General features: G+C 44.1%; 1 protein-coding gene across 1 annotated transcript in view; it reads right to left on the minus strand.

The window, feature by feature from the left end:
• Positions 1–5,598, minus strand: part of HBP1 (HMG-box transcription factor 1) — a 45,360-nt gene extending 39,762 nt beyond the window's left edge. The window contains exon 1 of the mRNA XM_083182968.1: positions 5,489–5,598. Within this exon, the coding sequence (XP_083039094.1) occupies positions 5,489–5,503 (15 nt within the window). The 5' untranslated portion in view covers positions 5,504–5,598. The remainder of the gene's footprint in view (positions 1–5,488) is intronic.
• Positions 5,599–14,213: the final 8,615 nt, after the last annotated feature.

Raw genomic sequence — 14,213 nt, forward strand, 5'->3', positions numbered from 1 at the left:
TGCTAAAACTGTTGCAGGGCATGCTGGGGTGTGTAATTCAGCAACCGCTGGAGGGGCAAAGGTTCCCCATCCCTGTCATAACAAAACTCAACTTTAAAGAAAATGAAATATATTTTATATGCTAGAAATGTTTTGAAAAGGATTAAGGGACCAGGTTTTCAACATATTGGATGTTCTAGCTAAAAAAAAAAAAAAAAAAAAAAGATACATTTCGAGAAACGCAGATAAAGCATTTTAAAGTAATATAACTTGTAAACAGTTAAGCATGGAGTTGGAACGATTATGCAATGGGATTATGTTAGGCAGCCCATGGCGCAGGAATTATTGTTTGTGTGGAATGAAAAAGGGGTTCAACTAAACATTAATAAATTCTAGGTGCTAATGATCCTGAGTCTGGTCTAAAGAAACAGAAGCTGATTGAACCAAATATAGACAAGATCAACTAGTACAGTACTTACGGGAACTAAAGATTGAGGGCTCTGTAATGGCCTTCACTGTGTAAACCTAATTAATGAGATTTTACACTTAAGCCCAAACCTGGTGCTGTGTTTCCCAACCTCAGCCTCCATGGTACTTGAAATGTCTATACGCCTTGTGGACAGATAGTTGGGAAAAACTGCTAGTGTGTGTGTGCAAGCCTCCAAAATAATATTTGAGTAACAAAAAAATATTAAAGAACCAATAAAGGAAACTCTTAGCTTGCTATAAGAAATGTTAGTACCAACAGACTGTTGTAATTTGTTTTGTTCCGCTAGGTGTATTAAAATGTGAAGAGAGTCATGTTTGTACCCAGCATAGAATGTGTTAATGTCTATTCCCAGGGAGTTAATTAAACCTGCGATTTGAACATTGGGTCTCTAAATTTTTGCATACAAATACCCCTTTCACACCGCAGCTATAACATGGTATATTGCCGTTTCTTAAGTGTTTCAAACCGGTTCTAGCTGCAGTGAGAGAGCGCCACTGAATTTACTGGGTACAAAAACCTGGTATTTGAAAACGGGTAAAAAGAAGGATCCTACATGGTTCTGAGCAGTTTCATTGTGCAGTGTGAAAGGCTCAGACCCGGTATTTACAACACATCACTGCCTATCACAGAAGGTGATAGGCTGTCTCCTTGTGTGATGTCAACGGGCACAACCAGGAAATAACAGGAGTAATCACATACAGAGTGTGTTTAGGTGGACTATGGGGGTGACTAGGGGGATGCCTGGGTGTCTAGGTTTAGACGGGCTGCAGGGGTGACTAGGGTGATGCCTGGGCATCTAGGTTTAGACAGGCTGCAGGGGTGATTGATGCTGCAAGCACTGGCCCATCATGTGTGAGCCAGAAAAGTCCATTTAAAATTACATCACACTGTTTTCTATGGGTGAAACGGGTTCAGTGTGAAAGGTACCAACCCGGTAATGAACATGTCATATTCTGGTTCCAACTTGCAAAGGGATTTAGCTCTCTCAGACCCATTTAAGAACAGTTTTAAAATACCGGGTCAGAGCAGGGTTTGCGATGTGAAAGCAGTATTAGATAACAGCCCTATCGAATTGACGTCTAAAAGATCTGCAGCTATATACTGTAAAATCAGCACTTTTAAACATGAGAGATCCTCAAGGTGATCTCTCATATCATTGTTTAAGTACAATACACTTGATATACATAAGTACCAATATGAGGTTATCTTAATATGCAGGTTTCATTCCTTCGGACCAGCTCCCCTTGCATACTTCATTGAGTGAAATCAACACTTTGCTAATCTCAAATATGGACTTTATTATCAATTACACATATTAGTTTACCTCTATCAGCTATACAATGGAACGGTTTATTATTTGCAAGTTCAATATGTGAATTGACTTTCTCATGAATGGTCATCCCGGTTAGCCATGAATACAAACTCATTGTCTGTGGTGTTTTTCTCATTGTTGCACGGTGGTGAACATATGTACATTATCTGGGCTTCATGTATTTATGTGCATTAAATAGCAGGCACACCATAGACTTCAACAAGATGCTAAAGCTGGTGCAATCCTAAGCCAGTGCAGAGGCAGGAAAAGACTGAGGGGCAGATTTATTAAGCTTGGTGAAGTGATAATGTGGCTGGTACTTTATCACCAACCATCAGCTCTCAACTGTCTAGTTACAAGCTTGGTTTGAAAAATTACAGGCAGGAGCTGATTGGCCGGTGATAAAGTACCAGTCACTTTATCACTTCACCGAGCTTAATAAATCTGCCCCTGAGGGCAGATAAGGCACCAGCCAATCAGCTCCTGTCATTTTTCAAACCCAGCCTGTAACTTGACAAGAGCTGATTGGCTGCTGCATTATCACCGGCCACTTTATCCCTTCACCAGGCTTAATAAATCTGACCAAGTGAGCAGTAACATACTTCCAATTATTAAGATTTTTCTAATTGGGATAGTGTGTGGGCAGTGCCACTGAGCACAAAAAGTAGGCATAGACATAATATAGGCAATAGACCACTGGTTGTGGATTGATAGATCTACAGCAGTGGTAGCCAACTCCAGTCCTCGAGAGCTACCAACAGATGACGTTTTCCATGGCTCCTCACAGAATCACAAGTGAAGTAATTAGTTACACCTGTGGATCTTTTTAAAATGTGTCAGTCAGTAATGAGTGCACCTGTGTACCTGTGAGGCGAGCTGGAAAATGTGAAATGCTGGTAGCTTTCGAGGACTGGAGTTGGCTACCCCTGATCTACAGTGCTTAGATAGTCAGTAAGTTGACAGTAAAAGGTCAACATGCGATTGGTCGACTGGGTCAAAAGGTCAAAATCCAAAATGTTGACATGGTCAGAAGGTCAACAATCAAAAGGGTCAACATGAGTTTCACAAATTTTGTTTGTCAATGTCAACATGGACCATCAATTAAGGCTTACCCTCGCATGGCTCACCATGCCTTGGGCATGGTGCCTTCATAATATTACAGAATATTCTCCCTCTATGCAGACATGGATGGTGAAGTATGAAAAAGTCCCAATATTTTTTTAAATTGTGGAAGAATCATGCCAACCTTTTTTGAATGTTGACCTTTTGACCCAGTCGACCTGCTGACTGTCTATCCAGATAGATCTATCAACCAGATACAGGGCCATCTTGGTTATAACAACCCCCTGCCATTATTGGACTTTTTCCAGTTGTTGCACAACAAGGGAAGCGTTCTCATTTGATGAAAATCAACAATTTGGAAGGCATACAGGAACACATTGAACACGAAAATGGTCTAGGGGTACTTGTTTCCTATCTGGGCGCCCAGGTTTTCTACGTACGGCACCGTAATGAAATCGGATCGCATCGTACACATACACGATATTGAACGATGCGATGCGATTTCCCATAGGAAACAATGTGAAATGGCTCAATTTAGCCAAATTATCATAGGAACAATAGTAAATGGGCCAAAAACACCCCTGAACATTGAAATGTCCCCCCAAAAGTAGTTGACGCCACCCCGCCATCAACGTGAACCCGAAGCGTGGCGAGCGCAGCGAGCCCGCGAGGGGCGGCGGTACGCGTCCTCCGACCTTTTCATGCCCTACTATCCACTAGGGCGTGGAGTTTGAATAGAATAGTGTGGCGAGCGCAGCGAGCCACCGAGCCCGAAGCGTGGCGAGCGCAGCGAGCCCCGCGAGGGGACGCGGATACCTTCACAGTTATACGCGTCCCCTCACGGGCTTCCCAGGTGTCCATGGCGACGCGGACACCTGGGAAGCCCGCGAAGGGACGCGTTTACCTGTGAAGGTATCCGCGTCCGCTCGCCACGCTTCGGGCTCGGTGGCTCGCTGCGCTCGCCACACTATTCTATTCTCACTCCACGCCCTAGTGGATAGTAGGGCATGAAAAGGTCGGAGGACGCGTACCGCTGCGCTCGCCACACTTCGGGTTCACGTTGATGGCGGGGTGGCGTCAACTACTTTTGGGGGGACATTCCACTGCTCTGTGGGTTTTTTTGGGGTTTCTGGCCCATTTACCATTCTTCCCTATGCTGATTTGGGTAAATTGATCCATTTAACATTGTTTCCTATGGGAAATCGGATCGCATCGCATCGCGTATGTGTACGATGCGATGCGATCAGATTTCTCTACGGAGAATAGCATGGTGCGCAATTAACTTAGCGGGCGCCCAGATAGGAAACAAGTACCGGTCTAGGACCTAGGTACATTGTATATCTGGCACGCATAACTTCATGCACAACATGGAATGCCCAGTGCTACATCCCAAATTTAATCAACTTAATGAGAGATTTTACAAAGTTTGGAGAGCGAAAACACCAGCCAATCAGCTCCTATCTGCCATGGTGCATGTGGTGTTCGGAATAAAAATTCGGATTGTCTCTGATTCTTTGGTCCTTTATCGCTCTCCAAGCTATGATGATTCTACCCCGCCCTCAGTTCACAAATGGACCGACGATGGGACAGGGAGTGCTGGCAGGTTGAACACATATGTACTACAATAACCCTGCTGCCTCCACAGTGGTCTGGTTGTGAAGAATGGCCTCCCTCCCAACACACGCAGGGCGGCATTGTACTACACTGGCAGCTCGACGGGAGGCCCCTTCTGCACCCGGGGAGGCAGCACAACCACCACCAGCAGCAGAAGCCGGGGTGGGGGCTCCATCCTACAAGTCCTGAGGGGAAAAGGAGAAATCAGGAAACTGAAACCAAAGCTGGGCGGGGGGGTGGGGGAGACGACTCCAACACAGTCACGTGATGTCCCTGTTTATATTCTGTTCACGCATGCGCAGACTCTCCCCATTCATTCACCGCGGTCAGCGTCGCCCGGATAGCGCTGCTGTATGCAGGGGCACAGCCGGGCACACAGCGCTCAGCTGTACGCAGGGGTACTGGTGTTGCCCGCTGTCACCTGCCTGCTCCGTCGCTCTGTTAGCCGCTCTGACTGTTACATAAGTGACGTCTGATAAACATGAGCAAGAGCCGGGCACTGCGCCCCCTACAGGTCACTGTCGGCAGCGGCGGGTGACAGGGCGATAACAGGTCAGGGATATATATCCCCCCAATCACACCTATCAAGTAGCGGGGGCCGGGGGTCAGGCAGCCGGGGAGCCGCCAGTACACTACACGGTCCTACAGCCGAGAGTGGGGGAGCACAGGGTGCCCGGTGTATGAATGAACCGGCGGCGGCAACAGCTGTAGGGTGAGCGCAGCATAGACACTGCGGAGACCCGGGCACTACAGCCTCCCCACCCGAGGCACACTGCCCGGTCTCCGGGCGCCAGGCCGGCCCGTGCCCCGCAATGAATGAACGCGCTCCCAACCTGAGGCAACTACAGCGATGACAAAAACAATGAACGTCACAAGCGGATCCCTGCGCTGGCCGCCGTCCCAAGTCTAATCGGGAAACAGCGCCCGATCGCCAATGCTCGGTGACACCCCAAGCGGGTCACAGCCCTCTCCCACGGGGCACACCGACCACACACACCGCCTGTCACCACAAACTTTCTTTATCTACTTACCAAACCCGTCGCCATTACCTAATCTCTACCCCCATAAAATGCCTTGGGGGCAGGTATTAGAAGGCAGCTCGAACTCTGATTAGTCAAAGCATCCATCTATCATTGTAATGACACTTGCCATTGGTTAAAAGTTATGTCTCTCAGCTATTGGCTACCATAGTGGAAGAAGAGACATTCACTTATTGGTGAAGCAGCATGACAATCACATAAATGCAAGGCTTCTGATTGGCTGGCATCGGAATGTTTGGTCAGTGTTGATCGGGGACTCAGGACTGTGATGTGTGTGGGAGCTGTAGTCCCATTGGCCGTATCTCGCGTCTCATATCTATGCGCTGGGGTTAAGACGATTCCTACAACTACCACAATGCACAGCGCGTTAGACTGCTCATTGTAAACAAGAGTCACAGGGACACGTGTATCAAATTTTGCTGCTTGTTATGATACTAAGTAGTCGCTGCCAGAGGGCGCTGGTTGTTCGGTGATCAAACTTTCCACTGTCACACGAAGTGTGGAAAATATAACAGCTGCTACGTTATCCAGGAATTGTGGAAACTTTAAATGCAAAAGTTAATACCTTACATGACGAAATTGACAAAACACATTAAAAGGGATATTAGTAGTATTTGCATTAGAATGATCTGGCTGACATAATAGTACACAAGTTTGGGGGTATGGGTGAAAACCGGACCAGGAAAAAAAACCCGGACCGCCGGACCGGACATCAAACTCTGCATTTTGGAGCTTGTAGCCTCTGGTCCGGGGGCGTCCTGTCCGGGGGGGCTGCCTGTGACACCTGTCACCAGGTAGAGGAGGAGGGGTAGAATAAAGCCTCCCTGTATGGTCCGGGCATGTAGCAAAAACCGGACGGTCCGGACCACACGGGGAGGCTGTAATCACCCCTTCCCCATGTCCCTGGTGATAGCTATCACAGGGACCCCCCCCCCCCCCCCCCTGGACAAGACACCCCCGGACAGGACACCGCCCGGACCGGACCCTACAAGCTCCGGACTGCAGATTTTGATGTCCTGTCCGGCGGTCCGGAGTGTAGTCCGGGTCCGGTTTTTACATAGTCCCCAAGTTTGGGCCTATTTATCTGGTATACTCGTGGATGGGTTAAAACAAATTCATGTGTCATCTTCTCTAGGTATAACCCATGCAAGCCAGTTTAATCCTACAGTGTGTACTCTTGATTGCTGCCTCATCTGGTACCTTGCTTTTTATTAATTGTATGCTCCTAATCATGAACATTACATGATTATTTTTCAATTGTTTTTAGTTTTTGAGATATGCACATACCTCCTCCCAGTGTTAGTAATATAACATAGTAATTAAGGCTGAAAGAAGACGTTTGTCCATTGAATTCAACTTATCTAACTGAGGGGTAGATTTATTAAGCTCGGTGAAGTGATCCCTATAGATTGTAAACTTGCAGCAGGGCCCTCCTACCTCCAAGTCTGTTATTACCCAGTTTGTTTTATCACTGTCTACTATAAGAAACTGGAAATAAATAAATAAGTGATAAAGTGTCTGGTTTTTATCGCCGGCCAATCACTTCACTGAGCTTAATAAATCTACCCCTTAGATTTCAGATCTACTCACTAAGGGGTAGATTTATTAAGCTCAGTGAAGTGATAAAGTGTCTGGTTTTTATCACCGAGCAATGAGCTACTACCTGTCATATTTCAAACCAAACCTGTAACTTCACAGTTAGGAGCTGATTGGCCGGTGATAAAAACCAGACACTTTATCACTTCACCGAGCTTAATAAATCTACCCCTTAGTGAGGAGATCTGAATGTGTTATGTGTCTCAAACATGACTACCAGCTACGTTATCACAAATAAAACAAATTCTTGTTATATTGTTGAAATAACAGTTGAGTTGTCAATAAAGCAAAACTAAGCTGATTCTATTAACCACTTCAGTGGTGTTTTTTTTAGGGTGCGCTCCCCACTTAGACAAGTTTTTTATGGGGAACGCTCCCTAAAAAAACCCCACCACTACCTCCCCAGGTCCGGGCAGCGACACTGAACTGTCAATCAGCATCTTCCCGCCCCTGCACCCCGTCCCTGCTCCCGGCAGCGGGCTTGTCATAGGGGAGTGAGCCGGGCAGCGCTGAAGCTGCTTGAGTTCAGCGATTGGACTCAGCAGCGCTGCCCAGCTCTAAACCGTGGCAGTCCCGAGAATTTTCCAGGCTTGCCAGACTGGGCATTGAGGCACAGCCCGGAAAATTCTCCAGATTGCCACTGAAGGGATTAAGTATAGCTGCTTAGCCCAGTAATTTACTTCAAATGTAGAAAATATTCTTTTTTCCTTGCCAAGGATTTAAGATTTGTTTGCAAGTACTATTTTCTTATTAGATCCTCATTATAGCTGTATTGGCTCAAGTTTTCAAATTAATGAAAAAATATAAAATTCAATTATTTTCTCCATTTGTGAGAAAAAGAAAATTTAAACTGCGCTTACTGAGGAAATTAATACCACATTAAATTGATTCCTTTTATTTACTTAATAACATATTCACAAATAAATCATAAAAGAACATGATACATGTTAAAAATATATATATATTAAAACATTATAAAAATAGCATATTATGCTAGGTGCTGGCCACCATGAAAAAGCTGAAGAAGGTATATTTCCACTACCAAATTTATAGGTGGAAATCAAATGCAATTGCACCCCACTGATCCTTTTTAGAGTGGATCCTGTTCCTAATGGACCCCGTTTTGTAAAGTGGTTTTGAAAAGGGGACAGTTTATGGACACTCACGTGTATGGGGTGTTAGCCACTCTTGTACACTGCAGTTGAGGTGGTCCCCTTTAGGGATATTACACTGTCCTGGGACACTCACATTTCTGGGATATCTGCCACTACTGCAAACTGCAGTTGAAGTGGTCCCCGTGGAGTGGTTACTCGGTCCTTGGACAATGACGTGTCTGGAAGCTATCACCTGCTGCGAACTGCAGTAAGAGTGGTCCCCGTGGAGATGTTACTTTGTCCTTGGTGTGCCCCAAAGTTTTGTATTAATGTCCACTTATGGTTCTGGTTCAGGTGTCCAAATTGGAAAAAAGGAACAACTTATTTTTCACGGATCCACAGTCCACAATGGATAAAGAGTGTGGGGAGCTGTCAACTAACGCGTTTCGCTGGGTATCCCCAGCTTTTTCAAAGGTGTAGTAAACTTTGATTGGGGTGTGCTGTGTCTTACACATTTTTTTTAAGGCGCAAAGCTACCCACCCAAGGAGACCAGGCACAGCTATGTCAGATGACCAGCCAAAGGAGACAATACCAATGCCCTCAGTGTCAGCACCTTAGCTGATACAAACAACGGAGACTGCTCAGGCTAAAGAGATCAGGGAGCAATACCTAACCATTTTTAATGTAGTGGGTCAGTGCACTGGTAGGAGGATTGTGTCCAATGAAGTACTGCAGACACTTTCAATGACATTTGGCATGGTGTGCATGGACTGTGTCTTTTACTTACCACATCCAGGAAGACTGTTCACCACTTTCTTTCTCCTCTCCTGGCCTCCTCAGACACATTCTCCACCATAATGCACTATATTGGTGTTTATGGGTCCTGGTCATGGGTGAATCGCAGCTGGTCAAAGTACCATAATGAGGTACAATATATGTCCTCTGCTCCTGATACATATGCCCACAAGTCCTGTACCTTCTGGTAATTTTTGAGATATATTGTGTGGACATCTTGGATTTTGCCCGTCACCCATTTATTGCAGGCATCTTGGTGGTAGGGCAAGCTGTATGCCACTAGCTCCTCAATGCCTGTTGCCTTGTAATGTTTATTGCTGTACTTCTTTGATTTAATCTTCCAAAGGCACTCATGGGTCTGATACAGCTCTGGAAACCTTGTAAGGAAATCATGCTCTCTTGCACTGGTCATTTTTGTGAAACAAAAAAAAAGGGAAAATAAAGTTTAGGTACTTCTGTACTTTCACGGCGCCAGCATGGCGCCGCGCGTCAGAGTCCCCTTGCGGGCTTGGTGGCTCGCTACGCTCGCCACGCTAATTAAAATCAACTCCATGCCAACATGGATAGTGGAGGTATGAACTATCCATGTTGGCATGGCGTTAACTTAGTTTATTTTACTTAGTTAGTGGCGAGCGTAACCCGAAAGTACGCGCGGCGCCATGCTGGCGCCGTGAAAGTAAAGAAGTACCAAAGTTTAATCTAAAGCGTTTTACTTTTTGCATTGCAGTGACTTATATACAGATCTTGCACAGTGGCATAATTCACATTGGTGCTCAGTGGCCTATAAATAGCGTAGAACAGTGGCATAATTCACATTGGTGCCCAGTAGAATATAAAAAGTGTTGGTGTAGTCATTGATGTACAGTTGAATAGAATTGCAGTTTAACGTCGGGTACACACAATAAACAAGTAGCCAAATCAGGGGGATGCACAGTGGTTTTTTTTGTTGTTGTTTTGTTTCCAATCATGTTCATGAGGTACTAAACTAGAAGATTCTTGTATTAGTATAGAGTTATATAGTTGAGAAATGGCGCCTTTGGTCCTATAAATACAGAGTATCTCTATTGGAGAAGGAATTCAAGGTGAGTTTGCTTTGCATATAGACGAAATAAAGTGTATTTGAAAATATTAATAGTGAAATGAGTTAGGGAGACCGAATTTCTCTTCTAATTCTGCAAATGAGTGTGGTGCAAAGTTTCCCGAGATATAATGGATTCTAGTAATGCCAGACAAGATCCAAGGGGAGGCCATTGTTGAAAAGGTGCCAGGGGGAAATGGAGGGTTGTTCTATATAGGAGTAAGAGGTGACAGGTGCAAAGAGAGTTTACGTTTTTTTATTAAGAGCGTTCCAGACTCAAAGTAAGATCTACTGTGGGCAAGGGGTTAGTGAATTGTGGGAATGATTCGTGAGGTAGCCAAGGATGGTATGAGACTGAGGGAATACCGGTTAAGTCACTTTCTAAATCTAACCATCTTTTAGTGTGTCGAGGGGCATGCCAAGCTGGCTGATATGGAAAGCATTTAAGTAATGGCAAAAGATTGATTGTCCAAGGCTGCCATTCTGCTATCATTCTATTTTTTTTGTGGCTCCAAACAAACTTGCCAATCGTGGCTTGAAGTGTTTCAAGGATGTGCGTAACTACAGGGATTGGAAGTGTTTGAATGAGATATAGTAGTTTAGGGAGTGAGTTCATTTTTACAGCGTTAATACGTCCAATCCATGAAATATAGTAAGATTGAGTCTTTAACTATAGAATTTATGAGAAGTGGGTAGTTTGTGATGTGCCCTCCTAAATATTTCAGGGAGTCCTTTATCCAAATATAATTAAAGTTGGCCTTAAGGCAGTGGTCCCCAAACCTTTTTAAATCACTGCACCCTAGAGTATCAAAAGTCTATCAAGGCACCCCTAGGCCAAATGTTTCTTATTAACAAATTCAGAAACAAATATCTAATTACTAAGATGTGAAATACGCTTCACATGTGATGTTGCTATGAGCAACCAATCAGAAGCTACTTCTTATTTATTTAACACCCTCTAGAACAGGGCTGGGCAACACCGGCCCTCCAGATGTTAATGAACTACACATCCCAGGATGCTTTGCATTAGTTTTGCTATGTGGCCATGCTGAAACTGATGCAAGACATGCTGGGATGTGTAGTTCATCAACATCTGGAGGGCCGGTGTTGCCCAGCCCTGTTCTAGAAGATAGTAGACAGGATGTGATTGGTTGCCCATAGCAACATGACCTGTGAAGTGTATTTCACATCTTAGTAAATTTCACCCAATATGTCATCATTGGGTTCAGTTATGTGGTGAGGGACAAGATTTGCTTCTATCCAAGTAGACTATGATTGACGGCCACTAATACTGAATTTGCCTGTTATATTGACCATAAATTATTTTAATTGGTCCTGGACCAATGGACCAATATCCTAAGGCACGCCTGCAAAGTTCACCCCAGGGTGCCTAGGAATAACTGCTTTAAGGAGTTGTTTTGTTTGGTTAGGGAAATGTAGTGGTAGGGCTTCAGATTTTGTATAGTTTATTTTATATCCCAAAATTCCCATAGGCGTGAGCTGATGAAACAAGTTCAGTACATCGTTGGCGAATAAAGATATTGCGTATTGTGAATTTTGGGTTTGTATGAATTTGCTGGGCTAGGGGCTCAATAATAAGGAAAAATAGGGGCGACAGGGGACAGCCTGTCGTTCAGATAACAGGCCACCTGCTTAAACTGAAGGGTTATAGTATAGTGCCTGTATGGCCTGGAGGAATTTCCTCTGGAAGCCTAAGGGTTGTAATGTTTGCTGCATAAATGCCCAGGAAACGCTATTGAAGGCTTTCTCCGCATCCAGAGCAAGAACCAGAGAAGGAATGTATATATAGTGAATTATGACTATGGTACGACTAGTGATTGCCTAGATGGGACAAAGCCGATTTGATCACAATGTATAAGTTCGGGAGAATGAAGTATAGCCTATTTGTCAGCACTTTAGCAAAGATTTTCAGGTCATTATTAAGGAACAAGTTAGGGTGATAATTAGCCACAAGCTGTGAATATTTCTTACTGTAGGTTTTGGGATGACCGTGATTGTGGCTTTGGTAGTTTCTGAATGAAACGTAGCACCATTTAATATTGAGTTAAATGTTTGTGTGAGATAAGGCACTAGCAAAGATTGAAAGGTTTTGTAGTAGGACATCGGGAAGCCATCTGAACCAGGGGTTTTAGATGTTTTTCATAACGTAATAGACAATATTTATTTATTAACAGTTTCTTATATAGTGCAGCATATTCTGTTGCGCTTTACAAAGGAGACAGTGATACAACAGGGTATTTACAGACAGTCAAAAGGTAGGAGGGACCTGCTCGCAAGCTTACAATCTATAGGGAAATAGGCATTGATACATAAGGATAGATACTGTATTCTTTATTGCATCAGAATGCAAGGTTCTGTGACTGGCTCTGGAATTTGATAAGCTTGCCTGAAGAGATTAGTTTTTAGGGAACGCTTATAGGTTTGGATACTGGGGGAGAGTCTTATTGTGCTTGGGAGGGCATTCCACAGAGTGGGTGCAGCCCGAAGAAAGTCCTGCAGTCGGGAATGGGAGCGAGTAATGAGTGTGGATGAGACCGTAGAGGTCGTATTGGATGATATTTTGAGATAAGAGAAGAGATGTATGTTGGTGTAGTTTGGTTTATGGCTTTGTGTGTAAGTAAAATAATTTTATATTGAGTACATTAGAATACAGGTAACCAATGAAGTGACTGACAGAGTAGCTTTGCAGACAATTAACGTCTGGCTAGGAAGATTAGCCTCGCAGCTGCATTCATGATGGACTGCAGTGGTGAGAGTCTGTATTGGGGAAGGCCAGTAAGGAGACCATTGCAATAATCAATGCGTGAGATGATGAAAGCATGGATGAGAGTTTTTGCAATGTCTTGTGTAAGGTAAGGGTGAATTTTAAATATGTTTTTTAGGTGCATGTGGCATGATTTTGAGACAGATTTAATGTGGGGTACAAAGGAAAGCTCAGAGTCAAGGATAACACCTAGGCAGTGAGCTTGAGAGGTAGGAGTGATTGTCATCTTCTCAACAGCAATAGACATATCAGGTATCACTTTCATTCAGAAACTCTCAGGTATCACTTCTTCTTGAGTAATGGGTCTATTAAGACCTGTTAGAGTGCCTGAGTCTAAAGTTGGGGTTATAGGAAGATAAGTGAGCAGACATAGAGAAATCGGGAGTTTGCGGATCGGGTGGGGGGTGTCAGATGGACATACACTGCTGAGATAATTTGCAGTAGTGTATAGAACTATTGTATAACTATAACTATTGTATTGTATTGTATATTATATTATATATACTGTTTGGATTGAGGTACACATCCTTGATAAGCGGCAGCAGCAGTGCTCAGTTTGCTCTCATTTAATTATAACCACTACTAGGGTCACTACCATTTGCTGAAATATGTAGTTAGTTTGGACCGGGAATAATAACCCCTGGAAGAACTGACACCCACAAAATAATCATGGAATCATGGACCTCATGGATTGAGTATTTGGGTGTGTAACAGCATCAATCAACACATGCACAGTCAGCCATACATCTACTACAGTAGCTCTATCAGCCTATAAATGATTATCTTGAATGGAAAGTCTGACCCATACCCTTTTAACCTCACAATTTCTGTGAAAAATGTTGATCTGGCCGCACCCATCTGCATCAACCAGAAGGGATTAAATCTGCAAATGCAGGCTCCCTTAGGGAACCTAAGGTCAGCAGCCGAGGGGAGTGATCTGAAATGCCATGGGGCTGGTTAGCCACTGATGTCAGAGCAAGTAATAAGGAGCGAGTTGCCAAACTCATATCTATAGATTGTAAGCTTGGGAGCAGGGCCCTCCTATCTCCATGTTGGTTTGTTTCTACCCAGTTTTTTTAATCACTGTTCTTTCCAATGGTAAAGTGCAACGGAATATGCCCAGCTCACTCGTGACTTCGCCAGTTATTCCTTTATACTACAACAGATTTATTTTTCTTGTACTCGGTGCCCATGTGTAATTGACCAGGTAGCCACACCTTAATAGAATGTCTTGGTGTTTTATATAGTGTTACCTTTATGTCTCATTACTATATTTTGTAATGGTAATTACGTGAATGTATCCCTATTCCCTACCGTCCCACCCTTCCCTTTTTTCTATTCTGTACCCTTTTCCCTATAAGTGTTTC

This window comes from Crinia signifera, chromosome 4, assembly GCF_055691185.1.
Source record: "Crinia signifera chromosome 4, ASM5569118v1, whole genome shotgun sequence".
NCBI classification, from domain to species: domain Eukaryota; kingdom Metazoa; phylum Chordata; class Amphibia; order Anura; family Myobatrachidae; genus Crinia; species Crinia signifera.